This window comes from Mya arenaria, chromosome 6 (assembly GCF_026914265.1).
Source record: "Mya arenaria isolate MELC-2E11 chromosome 6, ASM2691426v1".
Taxonomy (NCBI): Eukaryota; Metazoa; Mollusca; class Bivalvia; order Myida; family Myidae; genus Mya; species Mya arenaria.
The window spans coordinates 17,745,917-17,769,758 of NC_069127.1; the positions used below are offsets into that span (position 1 = coordinate 17,745,917).

Genomic DNA, 23,842 nt, shown 5'->3' on the forward strand with positions numbered 1-23,842 from the left:
ATGCTAAACATTTTAATTCATTTTAGTCTCGTCTAAGTGGTAACCAATCAGGTCACGTGTCAACATCGGTATATTAAGTGTCAACACTCATTGTATATCAATGTATGTTATCACGTTCAACTGGACCAAGTGTATTCTCCAAGTATGGGTTGGTACGACGGTTTCTACCTCAAGGCTGCTCAACAATTGTTCTAACGAAATGCGACGAGGAGACTGATATAAAGATTCTACTTTCATCGACATCGAAATGGTACAGATTAAAAACTGATCCTGGAATAATGTATACGTATGGTATTGTATTTGTTGAAGCCTTTGAAACAGCCCTACCAGTGTCTATATCAGGCATAGAACTTGTCATGAGAGCTGACGATTTCGAATTTATGATGGGAGCTTTATCACGTGATGTCAACGATGGCGTTCCATATGGAGAAGAAAGATCGCAACATTGCTGGACATTTGATGTAACGCCAAGTGAATTCAGAGACTTTCTTGTTTCAAATTCATTTTTATCATCGTTCCTTCACAATATGGATACTTCATTACCTGACTGGTTACAATTCCTCCCAGCGGGAGACGAAATACTTGGTGTTAATGATCTACAAACCGATCTCCGTAAGGGTCACGATATTCAAAAGACAGAATGCAGAGGAGCACCTTTGTATTCTGATCGCCTTTACACTGTTTTAAAGTTTAGCAGCAGTTTTGCGTTGTCTATTTTTGGTCAGGAAATCGCATTACCGACTGCAGTCAGTAACAAAATGTATTGCATTATTGTTGATATCTGCCAGGATTATGGTGGATCTGTTTTCCTAATATTGCCTGAAAAATCAAGGGACATTCTTGACAATGTTGACATGTTCAAGCAAATAATTAACGATTCTGGTTTGTATATCCGCCCGATAGGAGTAGGTTTGTCTCTTCAGAAGCACATTAACGTGCATGCGAAGACAACACATTTGCAGCAATGGAACGGGGATGAAATTATTCAGTATCCGTGAGTTGATTTCAAATAACGAATTTGATTGCAATCTAGGTGTTATTCATTATGTTGTAAACTATTTACTTTTAAAAAAGGAATTATACCGTGCTAACATCCAACGATGTTTGATTAAATCTTGTAATGTAATAAGCTGATATGTTACAACTTTCAATCAATAGCAAACGATATTTTTTAAAACAACATCATCAGATACCTTATTATACATATTGTAAATACTTTACGTTTAGTGTGTTTCAAGAAGCAAATATATGGATTGGAGGCGATGTCAAAATGGCAACTCACATATTCAGAGTATCAGGAACGACAAATGCGTTTCTTTCTATCTTGTCACCAACAAATGTAAGCTGGAGTATTCGTATGTAGTTTTGTATTAAATTTTATCATTTAAAATGGATACAGATACATATTTTGATAGGTTTTCATAATACATTTCCCTGTCCACATTCAAACTTTCTAAAATGAAGCATTTGTAATATTTAAACCTCTTTATGGAGTACAATTAACAGTATAATAGACAGTTTATTAAATCCAATGTAATGTTGTCTTAGAAAATATATTCCTTAAAACGAAATTGGATTTAAAAAGTTGATATTTAAGAAATATGCATTTTTTATATGTATAACAAAATGGCCCCGCCAGTATTAATTCATCGCTGTTAAGGTAACATACGTAACTTGGTACCATCGAATATCAATCGGCTACGGCTAAGGTCAACCGCTGATGGCTACTTTAAGTACAGTCCAGAAATAAGTTGAATTACCTTGTTTACTAAATTCCTATTAAAGGGGTTTAGTCTAGTAAAATTTTACGCTACTGAAAGTATTGATCGAAAAGCTTCTTTTGGTGGCGATAGCTAGTAAAATACTTTGATTTTTGTCACGTGAGGCTAAATGTATCACATGATATCGTTAGACTATTAAAGGAGAATTAGGAAACACTTATCAATGGTCAACTACAATTGGGGCTAATTAAGGAGTATAAAACCTCATTTTGGGAGTTCGATAGAGAGTCTGCTTCTGGTAAGGAAAAGTCTACCAGGTTAGGATCTGAGAGTCAGCTTGCTCTCGTAAACGAGATATAGGACAAAATAGTTGAGAAAATAAATAAATAAAAGTTAAGAAATAAATAATTGCTAAAAATAAACTTAAATTGTTTCATCGGACGTGGTGTTTTGACTTTGTAAATATACGATTGAACGGCATAGTGTATAGGAAGGGAATTTGGGTGAAGGTGCTACATATGATAATATTAAATATTTTCAGTTTTTGAAAAGTTTTATTCTTGAAGAATGGGGTTTTGTAGTAAGACTTCAAGCAGCTGGTGCTTTAGAATTTACATTCGAAACTCCACTTGGATTACAAATTATTCGAGGCTCGAGCAATGGCGAAGTTAATGCTCTGTCTTCGCTTGGAGGTGAGTAATATGTAAAACGAAAATAAAGTAAAAACTAGATTTATTAAATTTGACATAAATCTAGGGTCTTTAAAGCTATTTTTCATAATACAATTCTAAACAAGTCCAATCCGACAGTTTCCATATGTGTCTGTTCACACTTTTGGTAAAGCTATACTACATTCAAAAACATATCTTATTAATTGATATACATTTCTATTTCTGACGTCATTATTTGGCTATTATTATTTGTTCCCTTTCACTTGGAAATTGTGTTCCTATGCTTTTTATTTGACATATATTACTTTACTCGCGAAGTTTTGGACATGTGACATTAACTCTTTTCTGTAGATATATTTGCAACAGTTCCAAATATCAGGAGGGAGGGGGTCACATTTCCCTCATAACAAATCCTAATTTCAGTCGTAAAATAGATATTGGCTGATCACTTTTTGACAATGCCTGGTGTTTTTTGCTGAGTATATATCTTATAAAAATTTCCCTTTTAGGATATAATCAGAGAATTTTTTGTGGCCGCAATGCAAACCCTGCAGGAATTTTCATGTCGGTACTTTTCCACGCTGAAGCCTTTCTCGATGCACCAGTTTTAAGTTTCATCAAACCAGGTGTCAATATTAAAGCCTACGCCTTTCTTGCCAGTGATCCAAGTGCTCCAGCTTACAACCACTTACTAATTCATGCAGCAAAAGAAGTGCTTGACCTGAAAAACAGGACTGAGCGGTTTGTTAATCTCTTGCAAGATGTTTTACACAGATACGCAACACTGTTGTCGAACCATTCAACCATTTTGCTTTATACGGTAATAACGTCAAGTCAGAAACTTTTAGACATTGTTGAAGACGTTTTAGAAGATATGAGCGATATACCAACTATTCAACAAGTTATTCAACTAATAACTGGAGTTTGGAAAGATGGTTGGACGCAACTACAAGACAACACTGGTGCATTTTTAGATTCGATAAAAGAAAATTCACGACTAGACAGTTATAACGTAACGCAGCGTATTAAGGATGAAACGAACGCCGTACGAAACGGAGTCAATATGCTGATCAGAAATGTGACTGATCAAGCAACCTTGCTGTTTAAGAAAATGAATGGAGCTGGTTTTCGTTTTAAAGGTGATCTGGATATATATGGTTTGAAGATTATAGGGCTCGAAATTGAGCTGGTGTATTCCATTGACAGTCTGGCGGCATGTAGCCGGTTTGTGCGTGCGTATAGTGTTCTCAAAGGGGAAAAGGCCATCAGAGTTTTAGGTGTTGTCTCTTCTGGAATCAAGTTCGGACGCTTCCTTCGTATTGAAGCTGGGTTAGGCATTGGACTTGCAATAAGCTTAGATTTAAATGGTAAGTTTGCTGCTTTGCTACGAGTAGAAGCCAATTTCCTCGGCATTGGGGCTCAGACAGATCTGTTCATAACCAATAAGGGTTTATATTTTTACCTCGAAAGCAATATATGGGATACATACAAAGCACAACTTGAAATATTTGCAGAACTTGGAAATGATTGGTACTTATTGACATTTGGTGTAAAGGGAAAATTCGTAGCCGATGATGATGAAAATGGTAGTTTTGATGATGGTTATTTAGCTGCACTTCGTAGATTTACAAAAACAATTGCTGATGAGGCCAACAATAGAATTAGTAAATTACAGGAAGGTATAACAAAAGCCCAAAAAGGGGTTACCTCGGCACAAAACTGGCTTGAAGATAAGAAGTCGATTTTCCTGAATGTAAATTCAAAATTCGACGATGCTATACATGCACTTGAGAGAGCAAAAGACAAACTAGAAGATGCAAAGAAACCATTTCAAGACGCATCAAGTAAACTAAGAGAAGCACAAAGAAAAGTCGACAGACTGTGTAGGATTAAAGGATGCAATAAAATATGCATTCCAGGAATCAAATGCAAAACGTGTCGCAAACGTGTCTGGGGCAGGAAAATATCATACCCATGTTGTGAGTTTACCAGCTGTATGACATCTTTTCCTGATCCAGTCTGCGTCGTTTTTAACCATATATGCAGTGCCGCTCGAGCTATTGCTTATATAGCGCTGGAAAACGCCAAAGTATTTGTCCGCATCCCAATGTTAGCCTTTGATGCCGCGAAAAACGCATTGTCTGCTACACAATTCATTTATGACCAATCTAGGGTTATTTTGGATATAGCTTAGCTGCGCTTGAATTGGCTAAACTTGGATTAGAAGCAGCTAAAAAGATAATGGAAAGAGCAAAACTTGCTTTGGAGGCTGTTAAGGAAGTAGTGAAATTAGGTGTTTCTGCTTTAAACTTTGTGATTGAATATGGAATAGAGAGTACCATTGATGTGCGAAATTGCGGATTTGAAGTAACACTTTCAACGCATGATTTAGCCGTGTTTGATGTCCACTGTGATGTGAACGCTTTTAAAACTGGATTCATAACCATCAGACTACGCATCAATTTTAAGGACATTTTTCAAAGTATGTGGTATGCGGCCAAAGCAACAATTACATCTATACTAAATTCTATCGGAAGCCTCGGACGCAACCGACGATCTGTTGAATATGATTCGCTGAATGTGTTGTACAAGCATTATCGAAAAAAAAGAGATACCCATGTTAATGCCACGGAAACGTTTTACAATGAAACCATTGACATCATCGCTGATACACTTGGCTTTACAAATAATCAGACGGACAGAGAATATGATATAAGGACCGAAATTTTCTATCAAAACTGTATCAAGTTCAAAAGCATTCATAGTTTTCTGTTGGACACTGCTTGACATGGCAAACGGAACTGCAAGCACCGTGATTAATTCGACATTTATACAGGACGATATTCAGGGATCAACAGATAAGCAATCACTAGTAAATGCCTCGTTAACGGACATAGGAATTGATTCAACCTTTGCCATGACTGAGTTCAATATAAGCCTTACTGAAATTACAGAAGCCATCGACTCAGCTAAAGAAAAATTGTCTAGCGATTTTTTTTTATCGGATGTGGAAAGATTTTCTAGAGATGCGGCTTCAATGCTTCAAAATCAAACAGATGATGTCAATAACATAGAAATTGTTAGTTATTGGGTAATCGCCATGGAAGATGGAATAAGCGAATACTTCAGCTCAGACACATGCGTCTCATTCCTGGATTGTGCACATTACGCTGTCGCCTCACTATATGAAATTGTTATGCCATCAACTGACTTGCTTAACAAAAACGACATTTTGGAAAGTATCTCAGCCTTTGAGGACATATTTCTAACATTGACTAGTAACGATTCACTGACAATCCTGGAAGTATACGAAATGTCGGAAGGTCTTATGGATCACCTTGGTGCGATAAATGACGCCAACGTCTTCTGTTCTACTCCACCTGCCAGTATGTATCCTCTTAAAAACCAAACAGCAGTAGCAGGGCAAACGTTTCACCTTGTATGCAACGCCACAGGAAGTCCTCCGCCTACCTTTATCTGGTTTAAAAACGATGAACAAATCACCAACTCGTCGACAAATATGATGTTGACCTTTCATAATGTGACTTCTTCGGATGAAGGTAGTTACCACTGTGTAGCATCCAACTTGGTCACTAGCCTTATCATGATGCAGGCGTACATCAATGTGACAGGTAGTTGCTGTTTTCATATACACACCTTCTTATTGTCTTCCTTTTTCTTGAAGAATCGCATTATAGTAAATCAAATTCACAGCAAATATGGCGCCTCATATTATGTTGTAAAGACATGTACCCCTTTTAGATCTAAACGGCTTGTGAAATGAAATAGAACATACTATTTCAATATACAAGTATGGTGTTTGTTACGCATCTTGCTTAAATAGATCAGTGTCATATTGGGGTCGCCAATGTTAGTGTACTTTAAACACAGGACTTATCCACTTAACCATTTAAGGGACGATTTTTTCTAAAATTCCGTGGATTCAATGACCTGTTTGAGTTAATATGTTACAATACCATTTGATATCGAGTATTTTTTTTACAGAAAAAGATGAAATATTTGACATTTCAACCTTTACTCCAAACATTGAAGGTACCATTTTATCTAGTTCTTGTTAGGAATAATCATATTTTGCTATATTGCGCGTCTTAATTATGTTTAATTTCGTATTCTATGCCAGTATTTGTCTCCATGTTTATTGCCTGCTAAGATAAAGGTAATTTTGTTCAAATATAATAGGTTTTTTCATAGGTGCTGACGGAATGTTACATTGATTTCTAATTAAATATTTTGAACGGGAAGTAAGAGCCATCAGTCAAAATAATATGAAAGATGAAACACATTTGAGTTTCTCAAGTGAAAAGCTGAATTCGGAAGTCGTATGGCGATGACACTCAAAACAACATTTTGGTAAATTGGCACATGTTTCGATAATAAGAACCAATATGCATTGCTAATTTGAAGGGACGATCTGCTCAGTACAGTAGTAACTCCCTCCTTACAACATGATATTAGCTACTTGATTTCATTCACCATTTATAAAATATCATGTCTCTGTGGAAATCTATCATTTTATGACTAAACGTTTTATTGAATACATAGAAATTTGCTTTGATAATGTTCACTGCTTGTTTAAATTTGTGTTTTGGATGGAAAATTATCTGCATATTTACCGCTTTAATAATTGCCTACATGATACACAATATCGTTCTGTTTTTTTGTTTTTTTTTTGGAGTTTAAAGAATAAATAATTATATCGACTTAATTTCAGATGCGTTCCCACTGACATTGGCGGTGATTCTAACAACAGTTGCCCTTGTGTTAGCAGGACTTGTTGTTGCATATGCTGTATGGCGCTACAGAATAATTACTTCAGAGTTAGTTACCACATAACAAGAACATGTCACAATTAATAATGAATATCTGTTTTATGGTTTTGTGGGGGAAAATGGTTCTTCGTATTTAAAACAGCTTTTTATTGCGATTATTAAAATAATGTCACAGGGTCAATAGTGTAGCATTCACCAATAAACTTCATAAGGAACGGAGTAGATATTTATTTTCAATTTAGTTATCCCACCAGCAAAGTTCGGGTTTCCAGTCGTTTTATAAATATATAATTGTCGCTTTATAGCATCTTGATTGTTTGTTTGTTTTATACGCATAGGTCAAGGCAAGAGTATGACGTGGCTTTGACAGACTTTGAAGCGGTACAGGCATAGCCAATCCAGTGCTATTGATGAGTTCCAGTTGTGTTTGATGCGAATCGACAGACATCAAAGAATCATTTGATTAATAATCAAAGGATCCATTTAAAACCTACGAGAAAGTGCAATGCCGTCGAAAGTGATAGCGATTGACTAACGAACTTTACTCAGTATTGCTTTTTGCCTAAATATTGCAAAAACTTTTTTATTAATATAACGTTAACAAAGCATCCGAACATTCACTTTCTTTAATGTTGTTAAAATGATCGCATAAGGGGAATCGACACCTTGTAAATACTCGTAAAAATGTACCTTTGATAAAATGTTAGATTGTTTAAGACTTGAACATTCCTGAAACTAATTCCTATTTTTCATATTTGTTTTTTTGCAAGTTTTTTGAGAATAGTAGAAATAGTATACTTGTATATATGTGCAGTTTGAATTGCTTATTCATTCGTAGAAGCGGTGTATATTTCATTTAACTTCTAAACTATCATGCACTGTACTACTTATTTACATAAAATAAATCTCATACTTTCAGGAATAGTTATGCCAAGTCCATCAATATGTTTCTTTATTACAGATTTTAAAGTATCTTAAAAAGGTCATGTCGAATATGTTTGCCATCATTTGATGTAAATGATGATTGATGTGTACTTAAGTTAACACCTGCAAGTACTGTTTTAATCACCGCTTATGAGTGTTAGTAATGTAATTCTGAGAATAACCATACAAGCTTTGTATATATATATTTATATTTGTAACGCATACTGATGTTTTATGTTTTAAAAGTTACGTAATTAGAAGTGACCCGATATAGGATATACGGGTCGATGCAAACCATATCGGGTGAGAGCGAAGCCCGAACTCAATGGGTTTGTTTGCGCCCCATACACCCCATATCGGGTCGCCTACTAACCCGAAACGTATATGTCACGTCAACAACCTGTTTTCATCGATCAAGACGCCATCACTATTGTATAAAATGTTTCATATATTCATCGGAAGCGGAAATTAGACGCCAGATTCGTATGATATAAAGATAAATGACCTAATATGAGAAAATATGGGGTCACCGTTGTCATTCATATTGGAGGCGTTATATAAATATATTTTACTATAAATACAATCACTCATATCAATTGACAATGTTTGATAACTGTATGATTAAAGTGTAAGTTTTAAGAAAGTAATTTCCTTTATGAAAACAGGTTGTAGACAGTAAATAGTTAAAAGTAAGTCTATAAATATCTGTATTTATTTTTGTCAGAATCGAAGTGTTGTTTAATTGTAGAAAAGGGTTTGAATGTTTGCAACGCAATACATATGCTTGTATATTCACTGTTCAATACATCCCAAAATTAAACTTATTTTTTGTCAAATTTAATATAGTTTAAAACGAATATAGTCTACTGTATAGTTAGAATAATTGTTTCACATCAACAAACTATGTACATAACAAGGGTAAAATATTCATAAGAGAACGAAAACATAAACGTGTCCGTCTTTGCATGGGCAGTTTTCAAGAGACGACTCGGCGTTTAAACCGAGTTTAAAAGGTGCACAAACTTCACCATTCAATATATGCATAAAAGTGCTATTCGAGAGAACAGTGCCGCCTCCACCCCCCCCCCCTTCACATTTGGACGACCAGTATCCCGATATTGTTTTCAATCAATTCGGCTATTGGGCTCAAGTCATTGCATTTTGGAAATCGAAATGCCGGAATTTTAACAGCATGCATGTCTATTGTTATATCTCTGAATCTCGATATCTCACCAAAATACCACTGCGCATCTGCTTTCGAATTGTTGTTGGTCATTCTTCACACAATTCAATCCAAACGTGTATTGTATACTAACTACAGATACTACAAAAGGTAACACTGATGAAACATTGCAGTTAAGGATAGTTAATAAAGTGTACACCACTATTTCTCTGTTCTTTCGCTCCGAATAATAAAATTGAAACCTTACTAATCATTAAGATTAAGGCTGATGCTGATGAAAACAAACGATAAAGGACACGGACAAAGAAACGTTCATTTATGTTATGTTGAGCCCAAATCACCTAAACACCGACCGTGATGCGGCCTCTCCACGGTTGATTTCATTTGTGACAGACTGGGGCCGTTTCAATCCCTCCTGTCCATATTTGAATCATAATCTTTTACAACTTGTCGGATTTGTTCAGACCGAGCGGTGACATGTCAATGAATATTATGTGTTTGGTAGCGATTGAACAGGGGCTGGACGGTGACTAGTTTTCGAGTAATATCCGATCAAAACAATGAAAAACGGAGTTTCAAAATACATGACATATTCAGTATAAGAAGTATTTGATAATGAGTCTGAGAAATTGCAGTCACAAATGGTAAAACTGAACAATTCGATAATACATAGATTTGTATACATATTTTTATATAAAAAAATACAGAAACAAGCCCATTTGCCAAACGTTTAAACATAGACCCCGTTTATTTGCACAAAATAATTGCACAGCGCAAACGCCAAAGTCAAAGAACACAAAAACAAAACAAGCAACATGGAACAACAGCCTAAAACCCCACAAACAACACACTGCACATATACTTTATAAATAATAAGGTATAGTTTTCAAAGATTGTTAGGTACAGCCTTGGAACGGTCAGTAAAACATGAATTAACTAGTGGTTTAAGCCAGTTTAGGGGCACAAACCCAAAAATCCTAAATAATTTAAAAACGTAAAAAGGTGAATAAAATGAAAATAACAAACTTATAGGTTCATCTTAAGTGCTTCAACGAAAAGGTTTATCTTTATACAAGTGTAGATATGCCCATTATGTATAATTGTTAACACATATTCTAATACTTTTGGGCTTATTTGTGCATGCTTTACAACAACACAGGGGGATAACTCCACTAAAACAAAATATTTAACCATAGTTATCGGCCTTGATGATCATATACATAATTGACATTGTGTAATGGACAAAGTCAAAGTAGCCTACCACAATACCTATAATAAATACCTTTGCTTCAAAATAAATGTACACATTTAGTTACAAACTGTTGAATGGTTTAAGTATTCACTGACTTAAAAACTAGTTTACCCTTTTTTACACAATATGTTACACACCCCGTTAAATCACACCGATGTTGAGTACAAACAGCGAATACATAAGACAATCAGAGACGTTTGGCTGTTTTTGTATGTCCCACGGATTCCTATTACTTCAGGAAAAATTGGATATTACCCCGCCAACTACCGACCAGCTTTTCATTCTTCTGGTATGTTGATTTTGACACGATTAAATTTGACACGTGTAGCGCATATTTTGTTCTCGACCGTTTATGTTTACATTTGTTTAAACATTTTTATTAAATTTGATGCTTTTATATCTTCATATGGTATTGATAAGTTGGTTTAATTCAAGGTTTTATTTGTTAACCTTATTGCATTGAAATACGAAAGGATATACATGTGGTATATATATATATATGTTTATCGATGCTTTATATATAATATATTATATGATTAATCATTTATGACATGCGATAGGAAATTCAAGTCTTGTTTTCTTTAAAAAACACTTCATTCTTGATTAATTATAATTTGGATTCATCCCATAATTTACTCTTTCATATGAATAAACATTATAAAAAATGGTACTTGATTGGATATTTAAAAAAAAAATGAATATATATTTGATTACTCTTATTGAGTGTGATAAAAAGTTGTTGCAACCTTGTTATACCACCGTACACAGCTCGTAGCCACAGTACTGTCCCTCACACCTCTTCCTATGGCCAGGAAAATACCTTATTGACCTTAATATTTATGCGAAAAGCTGCTTAAACATGCTCTGTAGTAAAACGTTTAAACATAAAACGTGGATTAATGGCACTGGGTTAACGCCAAAGACATAGAACACAAAAACACAAACAAGAAACATGGAAGAACAGCACAAAAATCAACAAACAGCACAGTGCATACATAATTTATATAAAAAAACTAGGTATGTTAATCAAGAATTGTTAGGTACCGCCCTGTGACGGTCAGTAAAATGTAAATTTATTAGGGGTTTAAAACAGTTTATGTGTACAAACCTCACTCTTATCCATACAATTCTTGATATAGATTAAACGCAAAAGGTACATCGTATCAATGTATGCATTAACTTGAGGAAACTTAACAATAAAACAAATAATAATAAACTTATCGAAAAACCCCAAGTACTTCTATGATTAGAGATCCCAACTCTATCTGCAGACGGAGGAATACAATTTAATACCACTTGCGTAATTCATCATACAGTTATGGAATATGTGCTTTTATATTAATTAATTACGATCAATACTTTGTTTTATACCTTTAATTCAATAAATGATATGTTCGCATTTTAAACTTTTGTTTAATTCAAATAGTTGTCCATTATGTACTTTTGTGTGTTTTGTAACATTTATCTTCACCTAATGGAATTTACACCCTTCATTTTTTCTTAAGTACCTGAGTGCATTTTAGTTATGGTAGATAGCAAAATAATGATTTTTGCTCAAGCAAGCTCATAATTGATTTAAGTAGAATTCTTCACCTTACAAAATGAATAAAAAGTAGATAATTTTATATTTATACTCTTTCCCTACAATCCGTTTATTTTGTTAGAATTATGCCTTCCAATTAGTGTTACTATTCGATTCCTTCCATCCTTTTTAAAGCTCTGATGAGTATGTTCCATATTCACTAGGCATGACATTGAGTTTATTAAAGAAAATGATTTTTCAAGTAGGATTTAGTATCAATTAATTCTACTTGAATTAACACAATATGCAATATAAACTAGAACAATAACACACTTTTTTATAATTTTAAATTAACACAAATGTTTATTTTACATGTCTGCAGACCCCTTGCAACAAATTTTATATAACCTTGAAAAGTTATCCAAATGTTATCTTTTGGCTAGTGTTCACATTTATAATAAAGGAATGTTCCTTAGTTTTATATCGGATACATATTGACCAGTCAAAATTTAGTTTGGCTAACTTCGACCAAACCATAGAAAGTTTAATACAATTGATTGCTGGTTGAATACATGTTATGTTCTGTTGATAATTACAATCGCCGGATATCTCCCTACATATAATACATTTAAATGATCCTTTGGAGATTCAGTATTGCCCTGTAAGTAGAAAACAGTAGAGGTAAATCGTTGTGTACGATACCCGCCTTTCTTGCGTGTTTTATTTCCCTTTCATTATCGGAACACGAAATCTAATTCATGTGGAGGCGAACACTTACAAACAATATTTATGCAAAAAGCTACAAAAACAAGCTCAGTAGCAAAAAAGTTTAAACATACACCCGGTTTAGTGGCACTGGGCAAACGCCAATGACATAGAACACAACATTACAGACAAGAACAGCAAACAACTCCACAAACAGCACAGTTCATACATACTATATATGTATAAAAATAGGTATGTTTATCAAGAATTGGAACGGTCAGTAAAATGTAAATTTACTGGGGATTTAAACCAGTTTGTGTTCACAACCTCACTCTTATCCCAACAATCCTTAATAAAGATAAAACGCAAAAGGTAAATCTTATCAAAGTATACATTAACTTGAGGAAACTTATCAATAAAACAAATAATAATAAACGTATAGGTAAACCCCAAGTACTTCTATGATTAGAGATCCCAACTCTATCTGCAGGCGCAGGGAAACAATTCAGAGCACCTAATGCAAAAACTTTTCAAAGGTACGATGCAGTCATTGTTAGAAACTATATATATCTCACACAGTCTGCCTTATAAAATAAAAGGTTTAAAACTGTATGATCATAGAGTTTCATGATAAAAAGCATCATTGTACTAAACTGGGAACAAATAAAGAAAACGTTATTGAACATAAAAACGACATGTATTCGCTAATCTTTCCATCCAAATGATTGCCAAAACACTCCGAGTCAGCCGAAAACGTGTTCGCCAAAAACGGTTTTAAAGATAACATGAATTAGCAATATCTTCATAAAAATCAAAGGACTGAAAGTTTAGTTATGAAAGGATGCTATATTCAACCCTATATTTTGTTTCAGGTATTCATCTTCAAAAACTAGAAGGCATGTGCTCTTCAAAATATTGCCTTTATATCCACGGTTTAAATAAAATCCAAGTAATTCATTAAGTCTATCTGCCCAACTACCTGCTGGAAACATTTCAACATTTTAAACTTAACTGAAATTATCGACATTATATCACAATTCTTTGATAGTCACATTTCTTAAATGATTAAATTGCCATAAAAGTATATTTTCCTACAATAGAATGGACAAAACTTATACCAGACAAAACTACGGCACAATCATTCGATAGAAATCATGCTTAGTTTGAAAATGTAAACATTATTTTTAAACACTTTCCAATTAACAGAAAAATGCAATTTACAAGAACGTTTTAAAACGTATTAAAATAAGTGTAGTAAAACAATGCACATTCTTTTGCACGTACAGTGCATATCGGTTTGTGAATCTGTTTACATTCGAAACCAATTGCCAATTGTTGGCACTTTTCTTGTTTTGACTGGTCCATTTGTCTTCATTTAAGTTCTATTTGAGCCTGATGCAGGACATTTAATATGATGATCTATGTTCAGACTGCAACAATCACATTTTAAGAAACACAAAACACACCAAAGACACGTTAAAATGTCAGGAAAACTTATGTGAACAATAAAATAATTCAATTTTAACGAAAAACGTCTAAATTGCATGGCAGAATTCTAGTCTGTTGGGATATCACAGGCATGTTATTTCTGTATAACGTCCGTTTCTTTTGTTCCATTCTTAACTTCATTAGAAAAGTTGCTCATTTCTATAAACCAATTAACAGTGTAATTTGCCAACGCTATCGTGAACTTGAAAACGAAAATGCTCAACAGTTTTTATTCACGAAATATTTAAGACGTAAATAACAGGCTTAAATATAGATAACTGTGGAAACAAAAAATCTGCATGTGCCCAAGTGACCTTTATCAATTACATTAGGTTCATGATTATGATGATGATGATGATGATGGGGTAACCGCCATGCTATACTGAAAACTTAGTATTAATTCACTGTAGAGTTCACGCCGGTTTACAAGAACATTTCAACAGTTTATAAAAAGACATAAAGATATAAACATTTAATGCTGATCTGAGTTTTCATAAAGGCTCCCTATGACAGATTATAACAAATTCTGGACATTTTATTACACATATTTAACCTACGTTGTTTATGTTTCAATTAATTAGATTTATGATGTGTTTTCGGTCCGTTATAGTTGGATCTTATTGAGCTAAACCTTGGCTATATTGGTAGAAAATGTACATTAAACAGTACATTCACGTACCGTTAACGACCGGACTCGGGATATGCACCTTTGAAGTAAAACTTATTGCAGATGGAAACGATAAAAAGTGACCACTGATTGGTTAATAACTAACTTGCACTTCTCAGTATAAACCATTTAATAAACTATCGATCAACTGATAAAACCCTTATTGGTGATCTTGACCAAACCAAATATATGTTTATACAATAAGCTGCTGGATAGATATATGCCGTTTTATGTTTATGCTTACATGAACGGTAATACTTCGACGACATACAGCATTTAGATACTCCCTTGAAGATGTGTTGGTGTATAAGCTTATTTATACTCGGGCCTTGCCAATTCGGCGAGTGCTCCGTTAAGAATGTTAGTCTTGTTAGGTTTTTGGAGCATAGTGCAAAGATAGAATGTAACCCTGGTTAGAGCTACCCTGGTTTTTGAACGTCAACCAGTGTATAGCAATGTCACACGGGACCCCCATTTTTCGTCCCTCCTGGAAGAAGATTAGTATTTAAAAAAATCAGAGTGGTGCGACGGTGAATCGAGCCTGTGACCTCGGGATAGATAGGCATGTGTGTAACCATAAAACCATAGATCCGCCACTTCCTTGCAGATGGTGTATTGTCATCTGAATGTATACCAATAGCGGTCACACTTTGTGTGCGGTAATTGATTTTCTTGCCTGTATTATCGCCCTTCCGTAATAGAAATCGTGAAACTTTCAACTATTTATAATGACATTAAATAAGCACAATTAGTAAGAATATCAATCAAATTCCAATGACCATAGCTAAACTTAATTTGTTATGAAAATGTAAAATATATATTTCAACAGTAGGTGGGAGAATGATTCCACTATATTGAACGTATGCGTTAAACCATACAGGTATTACTTGTCGACTTGATACAGTACACATATTTTTTCATTGACATTGGCCATTTTTGATAAAAAGTCTCAAAAAGTGAACAACAAACTTCTTTGGAATGAGACTGGTTTGTTTTTTTTCTGCTCATGGTTGTAATGCTTTTATATGTTATTCTTAGAGCCAATATTAATGTTGTCCTTATATATTTGGCTTAGGGGTCTTTCCCCTGTAGTTTCCATTGTGTTAACTCGAATACCGTATTGGATCTCGTAAACTTGTGTTCTCCTCAATATTAATCAACATTTTTTTCTGACATAAGACTAGGGATGTAAAATGAATGTTAGTTATGATGCAGTCAAGGAAGGCGAAGACCGATAATTCACTCGAATCTCTTCTTTTTCTACTATAAATCTTGTTATTAAGATAATTTCGATGAACTTTAAAAGCACCAACTAAGAAAACAACAATGCCAGTGGAATTTTAAAACGCACCCAGCCTATGGGTATGGCGATCTCATACCCCTTGGAATCAAGAACACCATTGACATGCTGAGATTACAATCTCTACTGCGTTGTGTACTCTATCGTCGTGGTATATGCCATACTATTAGCTCTTGCTAACACGCTCGAGAACTTGTTCGCCATAAAATTCCTCAAACGCTGACGTCTATTTACTCGAATACTCAATACTGGAGAAGATACTTGTGTGTTAGCTTTAAGACATGCTTAAAAACAATGAATTAATGGCTACGCACAAAATAGAAAAAAGAATAATCACTCGGATAACATTTGGTTTCGTCACCTTATCAAGTGTTCACTGACTTTAACTTACACATTCTTTTCTTTGCTTTTATGCATTAAAGTATATTGAAGTTATGTCTAGTAAGTTTACAGAGGCAGTTTCATTCTCTCGGCCTTGCTATACGAGTTGTCATTCTACGTTTTATGTTTATATTCTTGCAAAGAATTTCAGATATTTACGACGTAATGAAATAGGGAATATAGTGGTAGTGTATCAAAAAAAAATGTTTGAAATATCATCTTTCAAGTACATTTCGCTACAGTCGATTGATTCCAGGAAGTTAAAACACAAATTAAAATTCTCGACTAGTATGTATGTATGTATTAAAACTTGTCGTTTCACTCAAAATACTGATATATATTCGTAAGAGAAATGATTGCGTTTATGAAATAATTGTGAAGACGTTCAAAGAAACACCTTCTGCATATATAGTACATAGTTGTGCTGCTGCTAAGGTGATGATCGGCCCATCATACTTGATAAGTTATGAAACGAATAACGAGAGCAACAGTTACGTATTATGCATTTACAAAGACCGATTAACATACATAATAGAGAAATAATCAGGAGAGTTGTACATTGCAAGCTGCCACACATGCGAAATGCAATGGTTTCTATTTCGATAGAAAGCATGCTTAGTTTGATAATTTGAACTGACCTGTTATTTATTTCACAAACTGTTTCCAATACATAACATTATATTACTTGGATGTATGTAAATAGCTTAGCGCATTTAAATAACGCGTAGAAACATATTGCACGTTCTTTCGCACATATAGGGTATAGCGCCAATTTGCTTTATTTATTTAAAAAACAATTGCCAGTTTTTTTGGCATTTTTTAGGGTAGTACATTTGTATTATTTAAGGTTTGGCCCCAAACTGAAACAAACAGGAATTAAGAGGAAAACATGACACACCAAAGATACATTAAAATGTCAATGGAAACTGCGGATATTTCAGCAAATTTGTGATTGATACTACTAAAAGCTGCTACACGTGGAGCATTTTCCAGACAGCATCGTAATAAGTCGATTTGCGGATCAGATCTTTTAGAAAGACGTTAGTCATTGCATATTTGTTAACATAATCCCTGCTTGTGCATTCGTACAGAATGCGGTTTATCTTTACAGTCGTTTATTATGGAAAACCTTTTTATAACATTTTACACCAAGATGACTATGTAATAAATCACAATAAAAACACGTTATAATTCTTATTGAGGCACGTTGTATTGGAAACACCATTTTGCCTTCATCGATATACATAGGTTAAAGTGGTGTATAAGGCTTAATACGATAATTCTAAGAAATAATCATATTATTATTTCGAACAGATACGAATTTTATTGATGCCAATCAAATGTAACATTGGTATCTCAAACAGTTTGGTAGAGAAAGTAATTGGGAAGAAACGGTACAGAAGAAAACATTAGGCATTGAAGGCATCGGCCGTTGACGAAGCATAAAATAATAGGCATTGAATTATCAGCATTGCCCAAACAGTTGTATTCCAAAACAAATTAATTGTTTATATCGAACATAGTTGATTGTTAATTCCTTCTTGTCTGTCCTGTCTAGTGCTGATAAACAGTGTTCCTCAATTCGTTATTTTGTCGATACAATTATGACATGTTAGACCATTTTCATTAGCCTCATATCTTACAAAAGCAATTAACATGCTCGTGAGATTTTACAAACATCGTTTGAGTTTCGATATTTTACAACTAAATGGCTATGTATAACTAAGCTCAATGATACTGATGATTTATCGCGTTTCACACGTTTCTTATTAATATCGATTGATCCTAGAGTGATCATGCCGGATGCATACAACCAAAGTATGGAAATAGTAGGCTTGGTTTTTGCATAAGTTACTCTGAAATGTATTCCTCCGTCTGCAGATAGAGTTGGGATCTCTAATCATTAAAGTACTTGGGGCTTACTTTATCTTTATGTTTATTAATATTTGTTTTATTATTAAGTTTTCTCAATTCAATGCATTCTTTGATAATGATTACCTTTTACGTTTTTTTTCTTTATTGAAGATTGTTTGGGATAAGAGGGAGGTTTGTGCACGTAAACTAGTTTAAGCCCCCAGTAAATTTACATTTTGCTGGCCGTTCCAAGGCGGTACCTTGATAGTCCTTGATAAACGAACCTTGTTTTTGTATGTACGATTATTATATATGCACTGTGTTGTTTGTGCAGTTTTGTGCTGTTCTTCCATGTTTCTTGATTGTGTTTTTGTGTGTGTTGTTTCGTGGTAGATGTCTTTGGCGTTAACGGGACTCGTTCCCTTGTTGATTCCATTGCACGTACTGTATTATTGTATTTATTTTGTATATGGCCTCCTGAATAATGAGACTTTTTACATTTCAAAATATGCCATAGTTAATTGACCTATCAAATTGCAACGGTACTAAATAAATGTAATAATTTATAATATTGTTAATCCAAGTTAGAAATGAATAATGGGTTGTTTGAACATTTCTGTAATTTAATAACAATCCAATTGGCTAGCCAACGAGTCGCAATTATAACTACGATCGCACTGCATCGTACAAGGATCAAAATATAAAACTTACACGTGAAACAGAAGAATGGTACTCAATGCCATAGCTTTCATCAATACAAACAAGTTTGTTTTCGTGTCACTACCAAATACACAGAATATTCCACTACAATGCTATCTACCATAGACAACATTCTGATTAACCAAGACCTTTTTGCGTTCACAGAAAGCAATCATTGGCAGTTTCATCCCAAGTAATTCATAAAACTGTTACTTTGTCATTAATTCTGTCTAATAACGAGCCATCTGCTGTGTTTATGATGTTACTCTGTCATCCTGTGAATGATTCTGCGTTATGTGTCAACCTTGAAAGAACGTATTACAATGATGTATTGTTAACCATTACTGCAACCCTCATTTATCGTTTTGTCTGTTTTCCCCATGAGATCTGGTCAATGGGAGGTCTCAAAACACACCAGAAAAATATGATCTGATATAAGCAGTGGTTCTTGCCCGGAAAGTATTATAAAGGCCATGTTATATCAAACATATACATGATCGTTATTAATTTAACCTGAGAATTGCGAGAGAGTTATAGACCAATCTGTGGTATTGATCACATTGGTCCGGTCTGTCTGACGTGTCCCTTCCATTTCCGTCTGTGGAACAAGACAGTTCTTATTAGGGAATATGCCTTTGTTTTCTATGCGACAACAAACATTCCTTATAGCTTTACCCAAATTAAATTTTAGTTACGGATATGAGGGTATGATTTACCTGACTAAGACGTTTTCGAGTACAACAATACTGCATTTAGAATAGTATACTATGAATAGAGCTCAATAATATTCAATATGCGTATTTCTTTTATACTAATTTCTCTGAATTAAGCATCGTATTGCAGCTGCCACATGCATTAAAATACTAACGTAAACTAAATTATAGTTGCAGTACTAGTATTAAATGGCCTTATCGATACTTTTAGGGCTTTTCTATCCTGGTGTGTCAATTGGTTTTGATTGTAGTAAACTGACCCTATTTAGTGTGCAAACCAAGTCGGGAACGTTTAATCATATACATACATGGTCTTTTTTAGTTTAACCTGATAATTGCGTTAAAGACTGTTTATGCGAGTGAAGTGACAATGATAATATTTGAGAATCAGAAATTCCCAATATTGTCACGCATGTACAGAACGGGTTTGACCTGAATGTGTACAATCCAGAACATCGTTATTTAGCAGAAAGTTATACGTTTTAGTATAGCTATGTAAAATGCAATGTCTGCACATTAATGGTAAGTGATTTAAACAAGCCATTGGAAAGAGTGTCCATTTCGGAAACCTTTTTGTATTGTGTGTCCCTAGAAGGGACGTTGGGTTAAGTGCATTTGAACAGAAAAAAAAACACTGTTTGTCAAAGAGATATGAAGGTAGCGTTACTCTCTGTCTCATCTTTCAATGTAAAATCAATTTCAAGGTGCAATAAACTTTCAAACTGCACTTTGACTGTAAAACCAGCATTTTAAGTTCGTAACTATTGGACATTTTAACTTTGAACCAGGTCCAATTTTTATGAAAGAATATCGGTTATATCTGAAGGTGTTTCCTTTAATCTTCGAAGACCGATAGTCTTATATGTATGTAAGTTTTACGTTTATTATTTGTAAGCAAATACAAAAGTAACACTATCTGGAAAAAATATATTCTTTATAAAATATTTTATTCGATATAACGTAATTTATTGTTGTACACGACAAAAATCCTCTGGCCCCAATTCCTCGAAACTTCTTAACTCCCTTATATCAGGATTAAGCTTAGCTCACTATTTTTGTCTTTCAATAATTTGCGTAATTTTTACTTCTTTAAGAGTTTTTTATGCTTAAGATAGTAATAATCATTATGATAATCACAATTAACTATTTTTCATTAATCAAAATCCAATATAAGTATGTACTTTGCCTTATTGAAATAAGCTACTTAAGCCTGTTAAGCTTACGAAGTTTCGAGAAATTGGGGCCTGGACATTTTGCAAATAGAATTAGTACAAATGGAAAATATCACCAATTTAAACATGAAAGCATTCGTCATAAGTTCTGTCATCATTTACGCCCTCTTTAACGGCATCAATTGTTGGTAAGCGAAATCGGGCACAACACTTTTATACTCTACCACGGAACGTTAAGTAACACTGTACATAGATATAGATTGCTTTCGGCAAGAATCTTCCGCTAAAAGGCCATGAAGTCATTGACATGGCAGTAAACACAAGGTGTGCATCTGGCAAAAGCTCAAAAAAACAAACTCAAATTAGTCATTTTAAACAAGACAGAATATCCTCAAGGAGGAAGTTGCAGAAAAAAGAACGAGCCTCTCACTCACCATGTCCATTTCTTCGTGAATGAAAAAAGTAAGCGTTTACTGTAGAATATGTAGAAGCTTCGAGTATAAAAATATGTTTGAAATGCATGTCCAGCTTTTTCGTTAATAAACGGGAGTATTTTCAATTCTTCGAAAGAGTTAAAACAGTTCTTAAGAGTTTATCCATTATAACAGAAGGATACACATTTTATTTTTGGTAGCAACAAATTACATGTATAATACATTACATTCTTTATATAGTTTTGTGGATATCACGTAAAACTAGAAACGACATACTTGATCAGTTTGATGGCGTTCTTAACAAGATCAACTATGCACCTTACTGTCAACCACAACGATTGCTGTAAATGCTGGCATGGACGGAAAATGCAGTTGGATAAGACGGAAAACTGGTTGAACATGCTCCACTAAGACATAAACAATTGCCTAACATTCTTGGCATATTTTTCTATTACATGAAAGAGAAACTAACTGATGATAACACCCGATACTATTGATTAATGTGTAACATCTTCCACTGAAGAGTTTTGCAATTACTGTAAACTTCCCAGTGGAATCATGTTATTGTGTTTGCTAACAGCGGAAAGGCGCATCACTGAAAATAAATCTGCTTTTGCTATATATAATCAAGGCTATCGATGTTTTTGTATAAACACGATACTTTAAACAAGCTTTAAAAATGATGTTTGGAAGTCTTAAAATATTAGACAGGCAGCCAACATCAACTGTTATTCGGATTCCACCGGTTTTTATGCATGTTTCATTTTAAAATCCTTTCAACACAATATTATACTACGAGTTTACAGGCTCACATATTTAATATTATCTTTCACATATATTATAAAGATTTCTTAAACAGTACTATCTCTGTAATTTATGAAGAATACATCTCCACAAATGCCAATGTTCGCAAGTTTGCTGTACACCCGTATTCCTTGTAGTGTCAAACCTTCTCAGATCAAGTTACTCCGACAACCCTATTAACAAACACGAATACATGTGTCATGTGTACTCACTGTATTATAGCGAAAAGTCATATGGTCCCAATCAAAGGAATTAACAATTCGGCCTTATCAGGATATGTTATCTTACATTATTACAACCACATTAAAGGTCAATCACTAAAAGTGTATTTATACAAATTTTAAATCCCATGTTAAACATATAACCATTTCAACAGTCATTGATGTAATCTTATTACATACGTTAAAAAATGTACCGATACAGATAAGGATATTACCATTACAAGTTCTTTCAACATTGATATTAATGGTAAAATGATTATTGAAACTTAATTGAGTTAAATTATTGGTATTATCATGTACAGAAAAAACAATGTTTTTTGCTAAACTAAAGTTTGCTGCGAAAATTTTCGCAGAATAGCGTTATGTATTTAACAACGTTCCTCTAATGAGCTTGATTTCGATCAGTCTCTGAATAAAGTGTTCCTGGCCAAAAATGGCAGCGCATGTTAAAATATCTACCGAATGGGTTCGTTCTCCTAAATTTCGCCTAACATGTAGGTCATGTTTAACAATAAATAGCCAGGACCGTATACAATGCAGTTTGGCAACAGCAGTATTATGATAAACGTTTTAAGAAACATTAAACAAAAATGCATTATATAAGGCAATGAGTTGTATCCAAAATTAGCCATTAGATTTTTTATCAACAAGACATTTTGCTAATTCTGGTCTGTAATTGATAAATAGTGGGTTTCTTTATGTTATTATGTCTTTATTGGCATAGAATTCAAGAACATTCAAAAGTTATTTTTTCTACGCCCAAATCCATCCATACTGTAAGTCTTAATCATCGATTCTAGTTTATTCCTTAGCACATTTGTAGGCGTTATTCCATGAATGTTTAAATGAATTCTGGTAGAGAGAACACTAGAGCTGGATCCGCTAAAAGGTTTTTTGTCCCCAGGACAATTCTTTCAAATAGTTTTATTCCCTAACATGATGGAGGCTTAAGCCACTTTCAAAAGCATCAGCAAAGCCCCAGAAACAACAGAACAATTATTTTCTCTGCTTAACCTTATTAAGCCAATATATCATTTTTTTTTGTCACTTTCCACGTTTTACTAGATCTGGACTTGTCAACTCATTGTTGTTTATCTGTAGGAGCGATCATCACTTTTTATTATTTGAATTTGTAGACAATTTGTAGACATGCTTAAATTGGTGAAAGGGGACTATTTATTCAGGCACTTTTGAAAACTCAAATTGTTCTCAAATTAAGCAAATTTGAACTGTTTTGTCGTCTCTCAATCAATAAATGAAGGGCGTCCGAGTGTTTGTTAGATTTTGATGATTGTCAAACTCAGGAACATTATGCGCTTATGAAACTCATTTTGGATAACA

At 34.0% G+C, this 23,842-nt stretch overlaps 2 protein-coding genes across 3 annotated transcripts; both read left to right on the forward strand.

Moving 5' to 3' along the window:
• The first annotated feature begins 134 nt into the window (after window positions 1-134).
• LOC128237110 (uncharacterized) lies at window positions 135-6,024 on the forward strand. Its single transcript, XM_052952330.1, has 4 exons — window positions 135-994; window positions 1,228-1,339; window positions 2,263-2,413; window positions 2,902-6,024. Exons 1-4 carry the CDS (start codon window positions 279-281, stop codon window positions 4,584-4,586), a joined length of 2,664 nt encoding a protein of 887 aa, XP_052808290.1. The 5' UTR covers window positions 135-278; the 3' UTR covers window positions 4,587-6,024.
• Window positions 4,594-8,969, forward strand: LOC128237111 (uncharacterized). Of its 2 annotated transcripts, XM_052952331.1 has the most exons (4): window positions 4,594-6,024; window positions 6,398-6,445; window positions 7,125-7,230; window positions 7,521-8,969. In XM_052952331.1, exons 1-4 carry the CDS (start codon window positions 5,181-5,183, stop codon window positions 7,573-7,575), a joined length of 1,053 nt encoding a protein of 350 aa, XP_052808291.1. In that variant the 5' UTR covers window positions 4,594-5,180; the 3' UTR covers window positions 7,576-8,969. The 2 variants fall into 2 exon arrangements, with proteins under 2 accessions (XP_052808291.1, XP_052808293.1); XM_052952333.1 differs by lacking the exons at window positions 7,125-7,230; window positions 7,521-8,969 and adding an exon at window positions 6,605-6,734 and having other exon boundaries at window positions 5,181-6,024.
• Window positions 8,970-23,842: the final 14,873 nt, after the last annotated feature.

What these genes read in the sequence shown, in the direction of transcription:
- LOC128237111 (XM_052952331.1), top strand. Translation starts at nt 5,181, where the DNA reads ATGGCAAACGGAACTGCAAGCACCGTGATTAATTCGACATTTATACAG. An exon ending in GGCGTACATCAATGTGACAG is followed by an intron (nt 6,025 to 6,397) that starts GTAGTTGCTGTT and finishes TTTTTTTTACAG; the next exon opens with AAAAAGATGAAATATTTGAC. An exon ending in CTTTACTCCAAACATTGAAG is followed by an intron (nt 6,446 to 7,124) that starts GTACCATTTTAT and finishes ACTTAATTTCAG; the next exon opens with ATGCGTTCCCACTGACATTG.
- LOC128237110 (XM_052952330.1), top strand. Translation starts at nt 279, where the DNA reads ATGTATACGTATGGTATTGTATTTGTTGAAGCCTTTGAAACAGCCCTA. An exon ending in GATGAAATTATTCAGTATCC is followed by an intron (nt 995 to 1,227) that starts GTGAGTTGATTT and finishes CTTTACGTTTAG; the next exon opens with TGTGTTTCAAGAAGCAAATA. An exon ending in CTATCTTGTCACCAACAAAT is followed by an intron (nt 1,340 to 2,262) that starts GTAAGCTGGAGT and finishes AAATATTTTCAG; the next exon opens with TTTTTGAAAAGTTTTATTCT.